The sequence below is a fragment of the Schistocerca nitens genome, chromosome 8 (assembly GCF_023898315.1).
Source record: "Schistocerca nitens isolate TAMUIC-IGC-003100 chromosome 8, iqSchNite1.1, whole genome shotgun sequence".
Classification (NCBI taxonomy): Eukaryota; Metazoa; Arthropoda; class Insecta; order Orthoptera; family Acrididae; genus Schistocerca; species Schistocerca nitens.
In genome coordinates this window covers 360,313,260-360,332,085 of record NC_064621.1, presented here as the reverse complement: position 1 = coordinate 360,332,085, position 18,826 = coordinate 360,313,260, and the positions used below count along the sequence as shown (strand labels likewise).

Sequence of the window (18,826 nt, the reverse complement as noted above, 5' to 3'; positions counted from 1 at the left end):
AGTGCGATCTTCAAGCGGTGCACGAATATTCCATAGTCCAACGTTCGAAAAGTGCTGCGAACAGTTGTGAAATTTATAATTGTGAATTTATGATATGGGCATCCACAGCTGTTGAAATTCATGATAAATTGACCTTGAATAAAACTGCAAACAGCTGTTAAGTGAAGAATTAATCACGACCGGTTTCGCTGCGTTACAGCAACATGTACAGGTGCTTAGTGGTGTCGCATAGATTAACACATTCTTAGTCACAGAATCCAACCCCAATAAGAAGGGAAGTCGTCAAGAAATAATAACAGGCAGAGCATTGAGGCGAATAGTGCAGGGGATGAAGCACCTGTTGCTGTTTGCCGCGAGGGTAAACCACTGGAGGCGGTCAGCTATATATGTTGTGGCGGTTATTATTCATAGGATTGTATTCTGTGACTAAGAGCTTTGGGAGGGGAAGGGGGGGGGGGGGGACGTCTCTGTGTCCTAATGTATATGACACTGCTAACCAAATGTAAATGCTACTGTAATGCAGTGAAACTAGTCGTGATTAAATCGTCACTTAACAGCTGTTGTGATTTTATCCAAGTTCAGTTGTGAAATGGTATCTCTATTGCGGTCCCCAGGCTCTCGTGGATGCAGATAGTCATCATACTGAACAAAGTTTGTAACGTGGTGCGCAATTAACAACTGTTACCCCTCTCATGTGGAAATTAAAATGTGTTTCTTTCAATGGTTTATTCGTCATTTCTCTTCCGTATGTCCTTAGACATGTTTAAACTGAGTTTAACTGTGCTACGTTCACTCGCTTTCCATGGCGGCCCCATCAAGTAGGGAAAGTTCAATTATAACCACCCAGTACAGTGTATTGTGCCTCCACAATAGAGAACGAGGAATGTACGCCGCCTGATGCTCGGCAAACGCTGGGAACTGGTAACAGCGAAACGAAAACCACACGGCGAAAGTAATTTCACAGCGATCAGTGACAGAGTTCATGAATTTCAAACGGACTATTGGCGGTGTTTATTTAGTAACTATTTTAAGTGAGTAGTTGGCGGAAAATGAAACTATCATTCCTTTCGATATGTATGTACCATCTATAGCAATGTTATCAGAAACCGCCGGCCGCGGTGGTCTCGCGGTTCTAGGCGCGCAGTCCGGAACCGTGCGACTGCTACGGTCGCAGGTTCGAATCCTGCCTCGGGCATGGATGTGTGTAATGTCCTTAGGTTAGTTAGGTTTAAGTAGTTCTAACTTCTAGGGGACTGATGACCACAGCAGTTGAGTCCCATAGTGCTCAGAGCCATTTGAACCATTTATCAGAAACCCGGCACGAGCTGTAAATGGATGGCAAGAAAATAAACTGTGGTCTTGCTGAAGGAACAGTTCCAGCATCACCTTATGTTTTTATAATTATTTAACCGACCGAATTAGGGATTTAAGGTCTGTTCTTGCATCGAACTATGGTCATACACGTACAAAAAGTTTTAATCATAGATTAAATAGTAACAGTAATTATAATTTTATGATAACTATCATGCTACAAATAATTCACAAAATATACTGTGTCCTCTTTATAAAAAATGGGATCCACACAAAAAATCTGAACATATTCTAAATTATTAAAACTTACGTAAACAATGCGCAAACATAGCGTTCGGTTTTATGATCGCATAAAAAGAACAAATGATTCAAAATGAACGAAACATATCATGAACATCTGTCACTCTAAACCGAAAACAATAATACCATGATACATGGACTTAAAGAAAGATGTAGAGGAAATGCATACACAACCGGAAGACACGCAAAACCTATACATATTCAGATCAGCTATAGTGACGTTTCGGAGTTTCTGAAACGAGAAAAGAACAGCTGGTGCCAAGTGGTCAGATGAATGCTTTGCTAGACTCAGTGTTTTGATAAAAAAGGTATCTCACTTAAACGAAAAATGAAAAAATGGGAGCAGCGGCCATAATGGTTGCAAGCCTACCGTTCAAATGGTTCAAATGGCTCTAAGCACTATGGGACTTAACATCTGAGGTCATCAGTCCCCTACACTTAGAACTACTTAAACCTAACTAACCTAAGGACATCACACACATCCATGTCCGAGGCAGGATTCGAACCTGCGACCGCAGCAGCAGCGCGGTTCCAGACTGAAGCGCCTAGAACCGCTCGGCCACAACGCCCGGCAAGGTTACCATGATCCTTAACTCACCGACTAACGAAATAAATAAATAATCATAAATAACACTGATAACGGTAATAACAGAAGTAAGACGATGACCTGAAACACAAATTGCATGAGTCGGAGATTATTTGGAGTAACAGTATTGTCTTGTAATTAATAACATCAGCAATACTACTACTACTACTACTACTACTACTACGAATACTACTGCTAGCACCAGTTGTAAAAATAGCAACAATAGTCACGACAGAAAATTCAAGTGTACTTTCAAGTATAATTAAAAATGTGAAACCATGAGCTAGCGAGTTCTAATGGAGAGAAATTCATATGGTCTGCCCCAGCTACAGACTTTGGCAATTAGGAAAGCTCTGGTGGGAAAGGGGGTTACTTGGTTTAGCAGAGTAAACGTTATGTTAGAACACAGAAGGGAGGAGTTTATAACATCCCACTTTGTGGTGATCAGAGGCAGAGCAGAAGCTCAGATTGGAGAACGATAGGAAAGTACACTGAGTGACAAAAGTCATGGGATAGCGATATTCACACTTGCAGATGGCGGTAGTATAGCGGACGCAAGGTATAAAAGGGCAGTGCATGGTGTAACTGTCATTTGTACTCGGGTGATTCATGTGAAATGGTGTCCGACGTAATTATGGTCAGACGACGTGAATTAACAGACTTCGAACGCGGAATGGTAATTTCCATTTCGGAAATCGTTAGGAAATTGAATGTCCTGATATGCACAGTGTAAAGAGTGTGCCAAGAAGACCAAATTTCATGCATTCCCTCCCACCACGGACAACGCAGTGGCCGACGGCCTCCATTTAACGACCGAGAGCACCGGCGTTTGCGTAGAGTTGTCAGTGCTAACAGACAAGCAACACTGCGTGAAATAACCGCAGAAATCAGTGTGTGACGTACGACGAATGTATCCGTTAGGGCAGTGTGGAGGAATTTGGCTTTAATGGGCTATGGCAGCAGACGACGGACGCGAGTCCCTTTGCTAACAGCACGACATCGCCTGCAGCGCCTCTCCTGGGCTCGTGAGCATATCGGTTGGACCCCTGGAAACCCGTGGGCCGGTCAGATCTGATTTGAGTTAGTGAAAGCTGATGACAGAGTTCGAATGCGGCGGAGACTCCATGAACGCATGGGCTCAGGTTGTCAACAAGGCACTGTGAAAGTTGGCGGTAGCTCCAAAATGGTGTGGGCTGTGTTTACATGGAATGGACTGGATCCTCTGGTTGAACTGAACCGATTATTGACTTGAAATGGCTACGTTCGGCTACTTGGAGACCATTTGCAGTCATTCGTGGACTTCTTGATCAAAATAACTATGGAATTTTTGTGGATGACAATGCGCCATATCACCGGGCCACAATTGTTCGCAATTCGTTTGAAGAACATTCTGGAAATTTCGACGAATTACTTGGCCGCCCAGATCACCCGACTTGAATCCCATCGAACATTTACGGGACATAATCGAGAGGTCAGTTCGTGCACAAAATCCTGCACCGGTAACACTTTGGCAATTATCGATGGCTATAGGGGCAGAATGGTGAAGTATTTCTGCTGGGGACTTCCAACAACTTGTTGAGTCCACGCCACGTCGAGTCGCTGCACTACGCCCGTCGAAAGGAGGTCCGACACGATATTAGGAGGTGTGTCATGACTTTTGTCACTTCAGTGTATACCAGTTTGACCTTTCATAGGAACCAACCAAGCATTTGCCTTAAGTGATTTAGGTAAACCATCGAAAACCTAAATGTGGAACGCTAGACCGGGTGGCGTTTAAGGGGCTCCGGAACGCCCTATACTTGCAATGTTAAAATAACGCTTATAAATTACATCTTTCCTCACAAAGTATTTGAGGTAGGAAGTTGAACTTTTTACAGATTATTTATTGGAATATGGGCTACAACTTAACACAGGGATTTTACAAAATTTTAGTTCAGTTATTAAAGATGATTTTTTTTCAATTGTAATGAAAATTCACAACATTTTTTGCAATTTTTTATTTATATATTCAAAAATATACAGTTTTTTGGAAAAAGGCTGTGTTAAATTATGCAGAAGGTACTGTGTAACATTTACTGAAAGACTGAAACAAATATGTTTGGAAGATCCTTAGAAAACATGTAATTAGTATGAGAAAATAAAAGTTTTGGGAATCGAGCGACAAAGATTGGATTAACTTTTTAGTGCATTCCAGGTCCATAGGATGGATTATCTTCATCCTCTGCAAACTCCTCCTCCAGCTTCCTCTTGTTCCTCCTCCTGTTTACTCTTGCTTGTATTTCTAGACTCTTTACAGCCCTGTCTGCAGCCCGAAGGCGTTCCTTGTCTAAAGCAAGCATCGCTCGTGCCATGTTAGAACCTATCTTCATTCCCATATTTCTAAATACCTTGCACCTTACAATGTTGCCATCATTGAAAGTCGCAACAGCATCATACACACTTTACTTTTACTCATTATTATACTTCAACAAAACAGAGACTCAAGAAACAGAATTAATTACGAATATTTTCGAGATAACGACAGAGTAAATAAACATGAAACAATCGACAATCACACCAGCGATATATATTGAACCATCACAGGTTAGCCACAACACATACTTTATCTCACATCACTAAAATGTACCTGATGAACACGGACGTTAATAATAACACCATGTGACAGCAGTTTAACAGCGCCACAGTGGGTCACGCCCATGTAGAACACATTTCAAAAAAAATTTAAAAATAGTTGTAGTCTTCGGAATTGAATAAATTATATATCTATTAAAAGGTAATAGTCTGCAGATTCAGAAAACGCAAAAAAGTAAAAATTGAACTTTTCATGATTTTGAGCCTTTCCGGAGCCCCTTAAAGACAAGTATATATTATTTTGGGAAACTGATTAGTAATTGTCACTGGGAGTTGAAGATGACATGCAGTTTTTTAATATTGTGAAATATTATTCCAAAGCCGAGTTTCTGATACCGAAAAGGATTTAAAAAATGCGGCTGTGTTACGTAGCGGGATAGGAAGGATTGTTCTCTGATGAGAACTAGTTCTTCTGGTGCGCTGGTCATATGACTATGAACTTTAAAGATATATGAGGTATTGCATACGTGATGAGACAATAAGGTACACAGAGCGAGGAAACAGAATGTATGCAAACCTGCGCTTTTAAGACTTACGTTATGATGACTGGACGGCGAACTGAAACTCGTTCGTCCAGAGAAAGTGACCGCCATTATGCCTCGCTTCGCCAGACGCGCGGACAACGCAGCCTCTGCCTTACCCACAAATACGAGTCAGCTGCAGCCCGTAACTGTGAAATTCACTGTTACCTCACCGTGACATCGCGTAATCCTGAAGATCGCCGCCTGCTTAGTTCAGAAAATAAACAAGACGATGTAAAGGGGAATAAACATTTCAATCGCATCCAGCCTCGCATCAGGCGTCTCAAATTGCACCGAAGTAGCGTGAAGGTCGTAAGACGTCGCTGACAACATAGGATTCGTGATGTCTGCATAGTAAGCGACAGAGTAAATGACCCTGAAGTCGTATCCGATGGCAGCGAGGCTCAAATTTTCATTCAGTCGTCCTCACTTAAGTTTTCTGTAGAGTTCCTAAATCTCTTCAGAAGAATATAGAGCCAGTTCCTTAGAAAGGTCCGCCATCCATTTCCACTTCCATTCTGTTTCAGTGTGTTATTGGACGGTTCTTTTAATTTTGGTGCAACTACCAAGCATTCAGATCGCGAGATAATTTTTTAACGTCCCCCTAAAACTTCGGCAGAGCTTACATAACATATTGTCTAACAGGACAATGAAACCTACAACATCGATACACCATGTTTAAGTAGATGAGTGTGGTGCAAGTTTTAGTGTTTTATATGTTGCCTGGCCTTCTTCCCAAAATAATAGCAGAGAGATTTTAGCGTGAAACCAAAGTTAGCGTAAGGAGATCCATGCATGAAACACTCAACCAGCTCGAAATGAAAATTCTACCTAACGACTGCACACAAAATCCTAAGAAGTTTTCGTTCCATATTAAATTAATAAACAGATCGAAGCCATCTGTAAAGACACTCTGGGACATAATGGCTTCGAAAGGGAAGATGACAGAGAGAAGGCCGAAAAAGTAAACGCCTTTTTTCAAAACTGCTTTGCTTAGGAAGATCGTACAGTATCAGATCGTAGCACAAACACGAAAATGACAAATGAGCATGGGATAGGAATGAACTGTAATTTTCCAACAGATGAAAGGCCACTTGATGTGATGTGTTAACAACACGATACTATATAGAGTATACGAAACAACTTCGTCATCTTCTGACAGCGGTTTACCGTAAGTCGCTGTAGGACTAAATGGAAAAAAGGGCAACTCATTCCCGTTTTCAATAACGGACATCGAACACACGCACAAAACTGTAGGCCTACATCTCTGAAAGCGGTCTGTTGTATAATTCTGGAACCTATTTTTTCCTCGAGTATGATGACATTTCTGGAGAAGGAAAATCTCCTCTGTAGGAATCAACACGGGTTTCAAAAACAACGACAGCCGTAAACCGAGCTCGTTCTGTTCACTCACGCGACCCAGAAAGTAACAGGTACCGGCGTCCAGGTTGATGCTGTGTTTCTTGACTTTCGGAAGGCGTTCGATACAGTTCTGCACTGCCGCCTAATGAACAAAATACGAGCGTACGGAATATCGGATTAGCTGTGTGACTGGACTAAGGAAGTTTCTAGCAAACAGAACACAATGTGTCATTCTGAAAGAAGAGAAATCTCCAGACGTAAAAGTAACTTCGAGCTTTGCCTTACTTTGTTATGCTAATTATTGCTATTCTGATCAGATGAAGCGTCATCTGAGATGAAGCGCCATCTGTCGCACATTTTTTGAACTTTCCAATTTTTTTTTGTTCTAATAAAACCCCATGTCATTCCAAACATGTGTGTCAATTTGCACCTCTCTATCTTCATTATTCCGTGATTTATTCAGTTTTCAAATTTATAATGACTTTTTGATCACTCGGTATATATATATATATATATATATATATATATATATATATATATATATATATATATATATGATTGAAATCAATTGGGAAAGTTGAAAATTTGTGCCGGGATGGTATTCGAACCCGCGTCTCCTCCTTACTAGGCAGATTGTCTGCCACTGAGCCATCCGGACACAGTGCTCAAAAAAATGGCTCTGAGCACTATGCGACTTAACTTCTGCGGCCATCAGTCGCCTAGAACTTAGAACTAACTAAACTTAACTAACCTAAGGACATCACACACAGCCACACCCGAGGCAGGATTCGAACCTGCGACCGTAGCAGTCGATCGGCTCCAAACTGTAGCGCCTAGAACCGCACGGACACTCCGGCCGGCGGACACAGTGCTCATTGGAACTGCACGGACAGCCCAGTACGCCTCCCGTCAGACCCAAATTCTCGGCGTATCCACACACTACCGATGTAGTGTCCCTGCTCATTGTCCTCATTACTCGTGGCATCTCGCCGATACCCGTAAGAGTTCGACCTTGATGTACATCTGCACTGAAGGTGTCATTGGCCATCATCTTAATTATCGGATATGTCCGAAAGGACAAACACCATGTTAATCCTGCAGCCACTACGGATCAAGATGCAGACGTTTTAAAGACATTAGCTGCCAGTGGGCATATATATTTATCTCAATGGAGAAAGTTGAAAATTTTTGTCCGCTGCTCGTGGTCGTGCGGTAGTGTTCTCGCTTCCCACGCCCGGGTTCCCGGGTTCGATTCCCGGCGGGGTCAGGGATTTTCTCTGCCTCGTGATGACTGGGTGTTGTGTGATGTCCTTAGGTTAGTTAGGTTTAAGTAGTTCTAAGTTCTAGGGGACTGATGACCATAGATGTTAAGTCCCATAGTGCTCAGAGCCATTTGAACCATTTTTTTGAAAATTTGTGCCAGACTAGGATTTGGATTCGGGTCTCCTGTTTACAATGCATAAGCGCCGACCACTACGCCATCCGGGCACAGTAGTTAACAGAACTGCATGGACTACCCTAGCAAGCCTCCTGTCATTAACCAAATTCTCAGTTTATACTACACACTACTGATGTAGTGCCCCTGCACATTATCTTCGTCATCTCCTCATCAATTCCCACTGACACTTAATATCTTTAATTCCTTCATGTCTTGATTTGTAGTGGCTGCAGGATCAACACGGTGTCTGTTCTTTTGGATATGTTAGGAAGACCAGACACCACATATATACATACACTATGTGATCAAAAGTATCCGGACACCCCCAAAAACATACGTTTTTCATATTAGGTGCATTGTGTTGCCACCTACTATCAGGTACTCCGTATCAACGACCTGAGTAGTCATTAGACATCGTGAGAGAGCAGAATGCGGCGCTCCGCGTAACTCACGGGCTTCGAACGTGGTCAGGTGATTGGGCGTCACTTGTGTCATACGTCTGTACGCGACATTTACACGCTCCTAAACATCCCTAGGTCCACTGTTTCCGATGTGATAGTGAAGTGGAAACGTGAAGGGACACGTGCAGCACAAAAGCGTACAGGCCGACCACGTCTGTTGAGTGACAGAGACCGCCGACAGTTGAAGAGGGTCGTAATGTGTAATAGGCAAACATCTATGCAGACCATCACACAGGAATTGCAAACTGCATCAGGATCCACTACAAATACTATAACAGTTACGCGAGAAGTGATAAAACTTGGATGTCATGATCGAGCGGCTGCTCATAGGCCACACATCACGCCGGTAAGTGCCAAACAACGCCTTGCTTGGTGTAAGGAGCATAAACATTGGACGATATAACAGTGGAAAAACGTTGTGTGGAATGACGAATGATGATACACTATGTGGCGATCCGATCGCAGAGTGCGGCTAAGGCGAATGCCCGGTGAACGTCATCTGCCAGCGTGTGTAGTGCCAACAGTAAAATTCGGAGGCGGTGGTGTTATAAGGTGGTCGTGTTTTTCATGGAGGGGGCTCGCACCCCTTGTTGTTTCGCGTGGCACTATCAGAGCACAGGCCTACATTGATGTTTCAAGCACCTTCTTGCTTCCCACTATTGAAGAGCATTTCGGGGAATGGTGATCGCATCTTTCAACAAGATCGAATACCTGTTTTTAATGCACGACCTGTGGAGGAGTGGTTATACGACAATAACATCCCTGTAATGGACCTGGCTGCACAGAGTACTGGCCTGAATCCTATAGAACACCTTTGGTATGTTTTGGAACACCGACTTCCTGCTAGGCCTTATCGACTGACATCGATACCTCTCCTCAGTGCAGCACTCCGTGAAGAACGGACTGCCATTCCCCAAGAAACCTTCCGGCACCTGACTGAACGTATGCCTGCGAGAGTGGAAGCTGTCATCAAGGCTAAGGGTGGGCCAACACCATATTGAATTCCAGCATTACCGATGGAGGTCGCCACGAACTTGTAAGTCATTTTCAGCCAGGTGTCCGTATACTTTCGATCACCTCGTGTACATAAGCACAAACAACTGGCATGGCATGGCAGTAAACAAGAGACGAGATGTGCCCAACAGCTTAGTCGTATTAAGAATGAGTTACAGAGCCAAGAAAGAATGACGGCGTCCATCAGCGCACACAGGAAGGGAGTGGGATTCACCCCCTATGTCACAAGTTGCACAGATTGAATAGTCCACATAGATGAAGCAAAACTGGGGATTGCATTACAGAATTCTTTTAAAAATCATAAAATTTAGAAGGGAACGGTTCTTGAGAAAATAATTATAGGAACCAGAAGTACACTTTAGGCAGGTTGAGTTGCATCTCAAGCAAATTTAACGGTCTAAAACATGCTTGTCCGACCACGAGAAACCAATTTATACCAGCTAGTAACACGGGGAACGTAATACAAGCATCACTGATTAAAGCCACTGAAAAGATTAAAAGAATTGGTCGCACAGAAAACTGTCTTTCCCCAAGGCCACAATGAACTTAACCACAGGGAAAGTTTCGACGAGCTGCTAGAGAACACAGATTGAAGTCGGTGTAAGTGCCGCTTTCCCCCAGTGGTAGAACTCCTTAGCTGGTAGCTGCTGCCCACCAGAAAGCCGTTACGGCAATAAACACCGGGCAGCTTCTTTCATTCAGCCGGCTCTACTCTCATTCGTCCATGTCCCCACAGCAAGCATAGCCCGAATGCCCCATGAGGGATTTCAGCGACGAACCACAGACCCAGGACGCGAGGCCACTCTAGTCAACACGGAGTAAAACTGTGACACATTCCCAGCTCTGCTCCTCAGCCAACCTCGCTCCTCGATGGTCGAAAGTCAAATCAGGCCGTCAGCCACGCCCTCTGGCCAAAGATGAGTGCGCTTCAGAGCATGACAAGACCGATCGATTCGCGGCATGGCTCAACAGGGCCGTTAATTTTCACAATATACAGGATGACTCAGCTGCCGCTACCTGTGCGTGTTTTCAACCTTCAAGACCTTCAAAAAACGTAGTGAGATTTTCATATTCTCTCGGTCGCTACACGCAACCTACTAGCCCTACAGAATAAATGAACAGGACCCTTTTGTAGGAAATTTAATGTAGTTAAATTTTGTATTGGGATACGTTTTCGCTGGAGACCACAGTTTTCGGGTTATTCGAGAAAAACGAGTTTGAATGTCGCCTTTGTATGTTTTTCTTGAATAATTCGAAATTACGGAAAGCAGCAAAAAAGCATCCAGTACAAAATTTAACTACATTAAATCTCCTACAAAAAAGCCTTGTTTACTTTTTATGTAGCATTAATAGTTTGCCGGTAGTGAGCGAAAGAATATGAATATCTTGCATGTGGTATTTGAAGGTATTGCAGGTTGCATAAAACCCATCGGCAGGAGCAGCTGAAGCACCCTGCATATAAATGACCTAGTGGAGAACGTAGGAAGTTCCTTGAGACTTTCGCGGATGATACTGTTGTATACAGAGAAGTCGCGACAGTAGAAAATTGTAGCGAAATGTAGGCTAACCTACTGATGTTCGATATTTTGTGTAACGATTGGAAATTGTCTGCACCAGCCACTGACCATGGGACTATCTCTTTCCATTTCCCGTGTAACATGAGGATGCTGTGAACCCTATGTATGAACATTATGACGATTGGTTTTCCGGATACGCCAAACGTTGCCTCATTGGGGAAACAAATCTTTTCGAAAAAGTCGTTCTTTGTGTTGCTCTTGCCTAACATATCCACTGCAAATTGTTCGCGCTGAGGTTTGCCCATAGGCTTTATTACCTGACGCAGCTGCACCTTGTAGGTATATAACCGTAACTTCTTATGCAAGACCCACACTATTGATCGTCTCATTTCCAACGCTCTGGCCGCCGTACGCATCGATTTTGTCGGGCTCCTTGCTGACCACTCCCCTATCATGTCCACATTAGCGCCTGAAACAGATGGCCGACCCGCCTTCTTTTTATGGAGAACACAGCCTATTTCCATAAATGACGTACAAATAGTTGGTCGGTAAGGTGGTTGTCCTCGATACCGTGTTCGAAAGTTTCGTTACACTTGGGTATCGGACGTCGTCTTTATGAACCAGGCCGCACACTGAGCTTCCACTGAGCTTTTAAAAATCAATTTTGCGTCAAAATTACGTCACTTGGAAGGTAAACAAGAAACTTTGTGGGTTTTCTTATGGCATGTTGAAAAACATTTGTTAATATCTAACATAGTTTTAAAGTGATTAACATCCTGTGTTGACTCCTCAGCTTGTATGTTGAGAAAAGAGTATGGTCGTAATATCTGAGAGATTCGAGCTTACACCAAGGCTTACAAATATTCACTGTCCCCGCGAATCATTCGCGATTGGAACAGGAAAGGGAGAGATGAGAGTGGTAATCAAATTACCACCGCCACACCATAATCTGGCTTGCGGAGTGCAGACGTATATGTAGAAGTAGAACAGTTTCATATCTGAGATTGAAAAACAAACATATTCTGCTCTGCCTTTGTTCTGTTAATACTGTATTAGTGAAGCAAAAACAGAGTTTGTTTAGTTTCCATCCCTAAATACTCTAAGTGTTTATTTTTTCTCCAGAATTTCAATTTCCATTCCAAATAGCTCCTTGGTCTCTTCTGCAGCCTGCTCAAAGTACAGATTTAATAAAATCGGGGTTTGGCAACAACTCTGTCTTACTCCCTCGCCAATTATTGTTCGTCCTTCGAGTGACACAACTGCAGCCCGGTTTATGTACAAGTTGTAGATAAGGTTTCTTTCTCTGTTCTTTAATCCTGCTGGCTTCAGAATTTCTAACAATATAGTTCAATCGAAATTGTCAAAAGCTTTATCTAAATCTACAAGGGACGACCAAGAAGTTTCTGTTCGAAGGCCGTGCTGTCCAGAATCGGTTTGGTAATCAGACGAAATCGCCGTGAGCACTGAGGCAATCATCCCACGGACGCATCATGTTGAAAATACCCGTCTAGTAAAACACTGTGACCTGCTTCGTGAAGAAGTTAGTAACTGCTTGCTGCACATCTTCGTGCAGCAGGAATGGTCGACCCTTCAAAGTCTTTTTTTAAGGGACCGAAAGCTTGATAATCTGATGGGGAGAGATCAGTACTACAACGCGGGTGCTCGAGTATCTCCCACTTTAGTCGGCATAACTTCTACAATTACGACGTTTGCGATATGGGGACGTGCGTTATCGTGAAGCAGCAGCACGCCTTGGCGTACCATTTCACAACAGTGGCTTTCGACAGACATGCAGCCCCATACACGTTCTTCATTCTCCGATAGATGCCTACCGCTTGTCCTTCGGCAGTTAAGAAAAGAATAACACGTTACTACTTTTTGGATGCATTCGATAAAAACGTCGTTATAGTTCACATTTCCGCGTTTACCGCACGCACATTGGAAAAAATGGCTCTGAGCACTATGGGACTCAACATCTAAGGTCATAAGTCCCCTAGAACTTAGAACTACTTAAACCTAACTAACCTAAGGACATCACACACACCCATGCCCGAGGCGGGATTCGAACCCGCGACCGTAGCAGTCCCGGCACATTGGAAAGACACAAATGCTACACTAACCTTTTGCCTACATATCGGTGCTTGTATACTCGCGTAGAAGTCGTGTTCCGTTGCATATACGGCGCAGCAACGCCCTCAAACGGAAACATTTTTGATCGCCCTTATACAGATGCCATAAACATAGGTTTTGCTTTCTTCTAAGGTAAGTCTTAGGGTCAAAGCAATCTGCCCCAAGGTTGGATTCCACCAATTTTTTTCAGTATTCTGTAAATAACTGGTGTCAGTATTGTGCAACTATAGCTTACTAAACGAATAGTTCGGTTATATTCACACATGTCAGCAACTGCATTTTTTGGAATTACATTTATTAATTCTTTTTGTAACCCGAGGACACTTTGCCTTTCTCATAAGTTTTGCACACCAAATAACGTTTTTTTGTCTTGACTTATTGTCTATATCTACATCAGTACTCCGCGAATCATCTAACAGTGTGTGGCATAGGGTACTTCTGGTACCACTATCTGATACCCCCTTCCCTGTTCCATTCGCGAACGGCGCGTGGGAACAATGATTGTCTGTAAACCTCTGCATCGGCTCTAATTTCTCTTATTTTCTTGTTGCAGTCATTTCGGTCCAATTCTTCTCGGAACGTGCTCTCTCGGAATTTCAATAGCAAACCGCGCCGGGATGCACAGCGCCCCTCTTGTAGCGTCTGCCACTCTAGCTTGTTGAGCATCTGTGTAACGCTCTCGCGCCGACATACAGAGCCTGTGACGTAACGCACTGCTCTTCGTTGGATCTTCTCTGTCTCTTTTATTAGTCCTACATGGTAAGGGTCACAGAGTGATGAGCAATATTGAAGAATCGATCGAAAGAGTGTTTTGTAAACCACTACTTTTGTCGATGAGTTACGCTTCCTTAAGACTCTTCCTATGAATCACAGTCTAGCGTCTGATTTCCTACTATTTGTTTTATGTACTCATTCCAATTAAAGTCGCTCCTACACATTTAACGGTATGTATGGTATACTGAGTACGACTGAAACGATTTGGCTCTTATCCTTCATATTATTGTTGCTTATAAACCAATCGACGATGATGATATGTCAAATTAAAGAGCAGCGAAGCGGCTATACCACTCTTGCTCCTGGGGTGCAGTTTTTACAAAGATTCAAAATTAGAAAAATATCTGTTTTGTTTTAATCGTCGCCATACTAGTGGCGGTTGAAACAGTGATTGGAGTCAGTTGAAACACATGCAAATAATATAAAATGTAGTATTCCAACATGTTTTATTTACCATTAATTCTAGTTATACGCATAATATGACAACATTAATCAGCCTTAATGATTTTAATACTTATAAAGAAATTTCTAAATAATAGAATAAAACATTTCTTCAATCAAATAAACATAGCCTACAGAATAAACCAAAAGCGAAAATTTCTTGAATCAAATAAACATTTAGCTTATGGATCAATCTGAGTACTGTGAGTCACAGTTGTGGCAAACAAAGCTAAGAACACCTTCTGTGCATTCTTCGTGAGCCCACTGTTTACAAGTGGTGCACTGAATCCACCATCTTTCTCCTGATTTGCTTCTCTGAACATGGTGGTAAACAAACAATTCAGTAGATTTCTTCCTCTTCTGGTGACATTTCCTGCTGAGTATTTCTTTTCTCATTTTGAAATACTTTTATACCTTTTCCTCCATCCAATCTTTTCTTAACTTTCTTAGCCTTGGTCCGTTTCACTCTTGCTTCATGTTCTTTTCTTATCTCTTCTTTCTCTGGTGTATCAGTGTAAATTTTACACTTTCTAGTTTTCCGACCTTTAGGCCCATTATATTTCCTCGGGGGAGCCTTCGGTAATGGCCTTACTACTTCTGGTGTAAATACAATACATCATTAGAAATTGCTTGCGCACTTGTACACAGTCTCAGTGAATTTTCCTCGATAATAACGCTGCTGCGAAGTCTAAGTGGTCTAGCCCTGGGCACAGTTTCTTAACGTTCATCAACGTTTTCTTGCTGGATTGTTTGAACAGGTGAGCTATTGATAGCCATTTATTGAACCGTTGTCTCTGCTACTGCAGATTCAGCTGTATTTTCGGAATTAGTTCTACCAGTTACAAAGACGGGAGCAAAATCGAGCTCAGTAAACAGCTCCCGGTTTTATGGGTAAATTCCCGTTTTGTGAAATCCGCCTTGAACGTTGGAAGATGTCAGAGCGAGGGGCACAGCACACGCTACAATCACCGGAACGTCGTAAATCGACATTGTTTTTCCTGGATGGCTTCGCATCCACGCGTCACAGGTCGAGTTTACAGCCTTCTTCAAAGGGCCATTTGGAGATCGATCAAGTGGCTGGAGTTTTTGAGACCAATTGGGAGGGAAGGACAGGAAGAGAATTCCATTGCCCTTGCAGAAGTCCAGTGCGTTAATATGAACATGTGAGGAGTAGTTACCAAGTATGAGTAACACTTTATGAGTCGGAGATACATTTGCGTGCTTCTTAAAATGTTCCAGGAAATTCATGTACGGTTCGTCCTGCATCCCACCAGAGGGATTTGCAGTTCCAGCAGACCCTACTGACCCATCTCTAACACAATGGTCTTGGAAATGCACTAGAGGAAAAATAAAGAAAGGAAGAATACCATTGCCAATGGCGTTTGCTGTAAAACTTACTGTCACTAAAGTACCGTTTTCAGCTGAATTTACTGAACCTACTGACAAGCACCATGTCTAGCTATCTGGTTTTTGAATGGTTGTTACGACTCTTTCATCGGTGTCTTGCGGTTCAAAATTATGACGGCCTATGACAATGGCCAAATTTTCATAGAAAGCATCGACTTTAGTTTTATTAAAGATAGTCGTCCTGGACAGGCTTGTAGCTTGCGCGGCAGGCAGTTCAACGTTTCGTCTCATAAACATCCGAAACCATTCCTCACCAGCCATTTCGTTGTCGTCCCAAGTTCGAGGTCGTGATGAATTATACCTAATGGTAAGTTCGTAAGCCAATTTTCTCACCTCTTTCTTAGATAGTCCAAAATCTATATCTGCACATCGAATCAAATATTTTGATAATTCTTGCTCTTGTTCTTCATTAAAAGCTGTGTTGTGTGCTTTATATCTCATACCTTCATTGTTCTCACCAGACCCATCTCGCTTTCGTAAATATCTCAGTAGAGGACGGTGGTTTATCCCATGCATGTCCGCTGCTTTTCGTAGTGAGTTTCTTCATATGCATCTTTATATCTCGACAAATAAATCTGCCCTCTTGATTCTTCCTCGCCCGAACTTTAGACATGTACAAACCAAAACAAAATAATATACAGACTGTTTCAACCATACCCACACAAATTGCTTCAACCGTCCCCAGTCCCACCTTTGGTAAAAGACAGTTTATAGTACTGCTGATAATAATAACACATTAAAACTATTAATTATTCCGAACTCTACAAGATACATAAAAGTCACAAACAGACACTCAGTATTTTGAGTTAAATAAAATACGTGATATTAGCATAAATGTCAGAAGAAAAGTACTTACTTTTGGCTATTAAAACACAATAGAGCCTCCTGTACGTAACGACGATGCGCAGGGAGCGGCGAAACACTGAGATTCGTGTCCAGACCTGTCGCCCGCTTCGTTGTCCAATTACCTCCCCCCTCCCCCCCAAATCCCTACGAAACCGTTCCAGAGATTTTTGATTTGTTTCAACCGTCCTTTGTTTCAATCGTACCGAGGAATTTGTCACCAGTGGTATTCTTGCATGGATATCAATATTCTGAGTGAATGTCTTCTACTCCAGGGATCTTTTTTGGACTTAGGTCTTCCACATCTCCCTCAAATTCTTCTCGTAATATCATATCCCATCTTTATATCCTTCCTGCCTTCAATTTCATTTTCCTTTTATAGCCCTTCTTTGTATTTTTCCACCTTTCTGCTTACCCTTGTTTGTTTAGCACTGGCTTGCCGTCTGAGCTCTTGATGTACGTCAGTATTCTATTTTAAAACCTGTGACTTGCGTTCTTGTGTTGTTACTGTTGTTTTGCTCTACGCAAGGGTGCTGATGACCCGGCAGTTTGGCACCTAAAGACAATCGTCGTCACCATCATCTTGACGTGGGGACAGGGCGGCAGTTATAAATGGCGACGGGTGCCCGTGGCTGTGTTCGCAGGAGGCGTGGGACATCGCGCGCAAGGTGTCGTGCGCCACGGCGAGCCTGCAGGAGAAGACGGTGCTCTTCCGGCCGTTCGTCGTCGACATGCTCGAGGTGGTCTCCGTGCCGGTGACCACGGGGACCGTCGACTGCTGGATGGACATCCGCCGCGGCTACTTCCCCAACGTGAGTAACCTACCTTACCCTGTCCAACCCTACATCCCCACCCTCCCACTCCACTGTCTCGAGACGCCACTTGCATCCTCGTAATTGAGAAGCTATTTCCATGGCATCTCTGACAGATTAATGAAATGCGCGTTGAATAACTCACGGCTTTATTTGTGTAACATCACAAAGCGCCATCATCATCATTCTTACCCTTGCAAAATACTTGATAACTCGTAATGTCATACGGATTTGCTTCTTTAAGAGGAATTTTCTGTTGTAGACTCTAACCAAATACTCCAACAGGTGATGATCAACGGTTGGGTTCGGGGGGAAGCGATGGTGTCACATTGTCTTACTTCCTCACCCTCCCTCCCCCACCCAAAAATACGTAATTCCCTGACACCATTTTTTTTAATAACGACAAATGCGCAGTAGAATGGATTTTTCACTCTGCAGCGGAGTGAGCTTGCAAACCAATCACTGGGCTATCAAAGAACGACTCACGACCTGTCCTCATCGCTTTACTAACACCAATACGTGATCTTCTACCTTCCAAACTTCACAGATATTCCTCTGCGAAGCTTGCGCGACTGGCACTACCGGAAGAAAGGATATTGCGGAAACATGGCTTAGCCACAGCCTAGGGGATTGTTTCCAGAATGAAATTTCCGCACTGCAGAAGAGTGTGCGCTGATACGAAACTTCCTAGCAGATTAAACTATTGCCGGACCGGGATTCAAACTCGAGCCTTTGCCTTTCTCGGGAAAGTGTGTTACTCAAGCACGATTCACGACCGCTCCTCATAGCTTTACTTTCGCCAGTGCTTCACGTCCTCATCCAAGCTGGAAACATTCCCCAGGCTGTGGCTAAGCCATGTCTTCGAAATATCCTTTCTTCAGAGTGCTAGTCTCGCAAGTTTCGCAGCAGAACGTCTGTCTCCTACAATGATGGGAATAATTTTAAATCACTATAGTCAATATAATTGTCCTGAAAGATTCACCAACTGTTTAGAAAATTAAGGTAATTATCATTTATTTCTAAGTCCCAGTTGCACATTTTTAATCAAATTAAATGTTTCAGTCATTCCGGATCATCTTCATATCGAAGCACTTGCATCAGCAAGCCGTCTTGCCTACTCAGAACCACATGTCAAAGTACTGACAGTACTCTCATACGTGGTTCTGAGTAGACTACGAATCAGTTAGACTAAATGACATACAATAATGTCAAGTTGTACAGATTAGGATGGAAAAAAAAGGCGGAAAGCTACGTCATAAGCGCCTCGTAGTTGGCAAC

The 18,826-nt window shown here is 43.0% G+C and overlaps 1 protein-coding gene across 1 annotated transcript in view; it reads left to right on the top strand.

Moving 5' to 3' along the window:
• Window positions 1-18,826, top strand: part of LOC126199569 (mucin-2-like) — a gene marked incomplete at its 5' end in the record, with an annotated part of 132,457 nt that overhangs the window by 56,252 nt on the left and 57,379 nt on the right. The window contains one exon of the mRNA XM_049936492.1: window positions 17,381-17,548. Within this exon, the coding sequence (XP_049792449.1) occupies window positions 17,381-17,548 (168 nt within the window). The remainder of the gene's footprint in view (window positions 1-17,380; window positions 17,549-18,826) is intronic.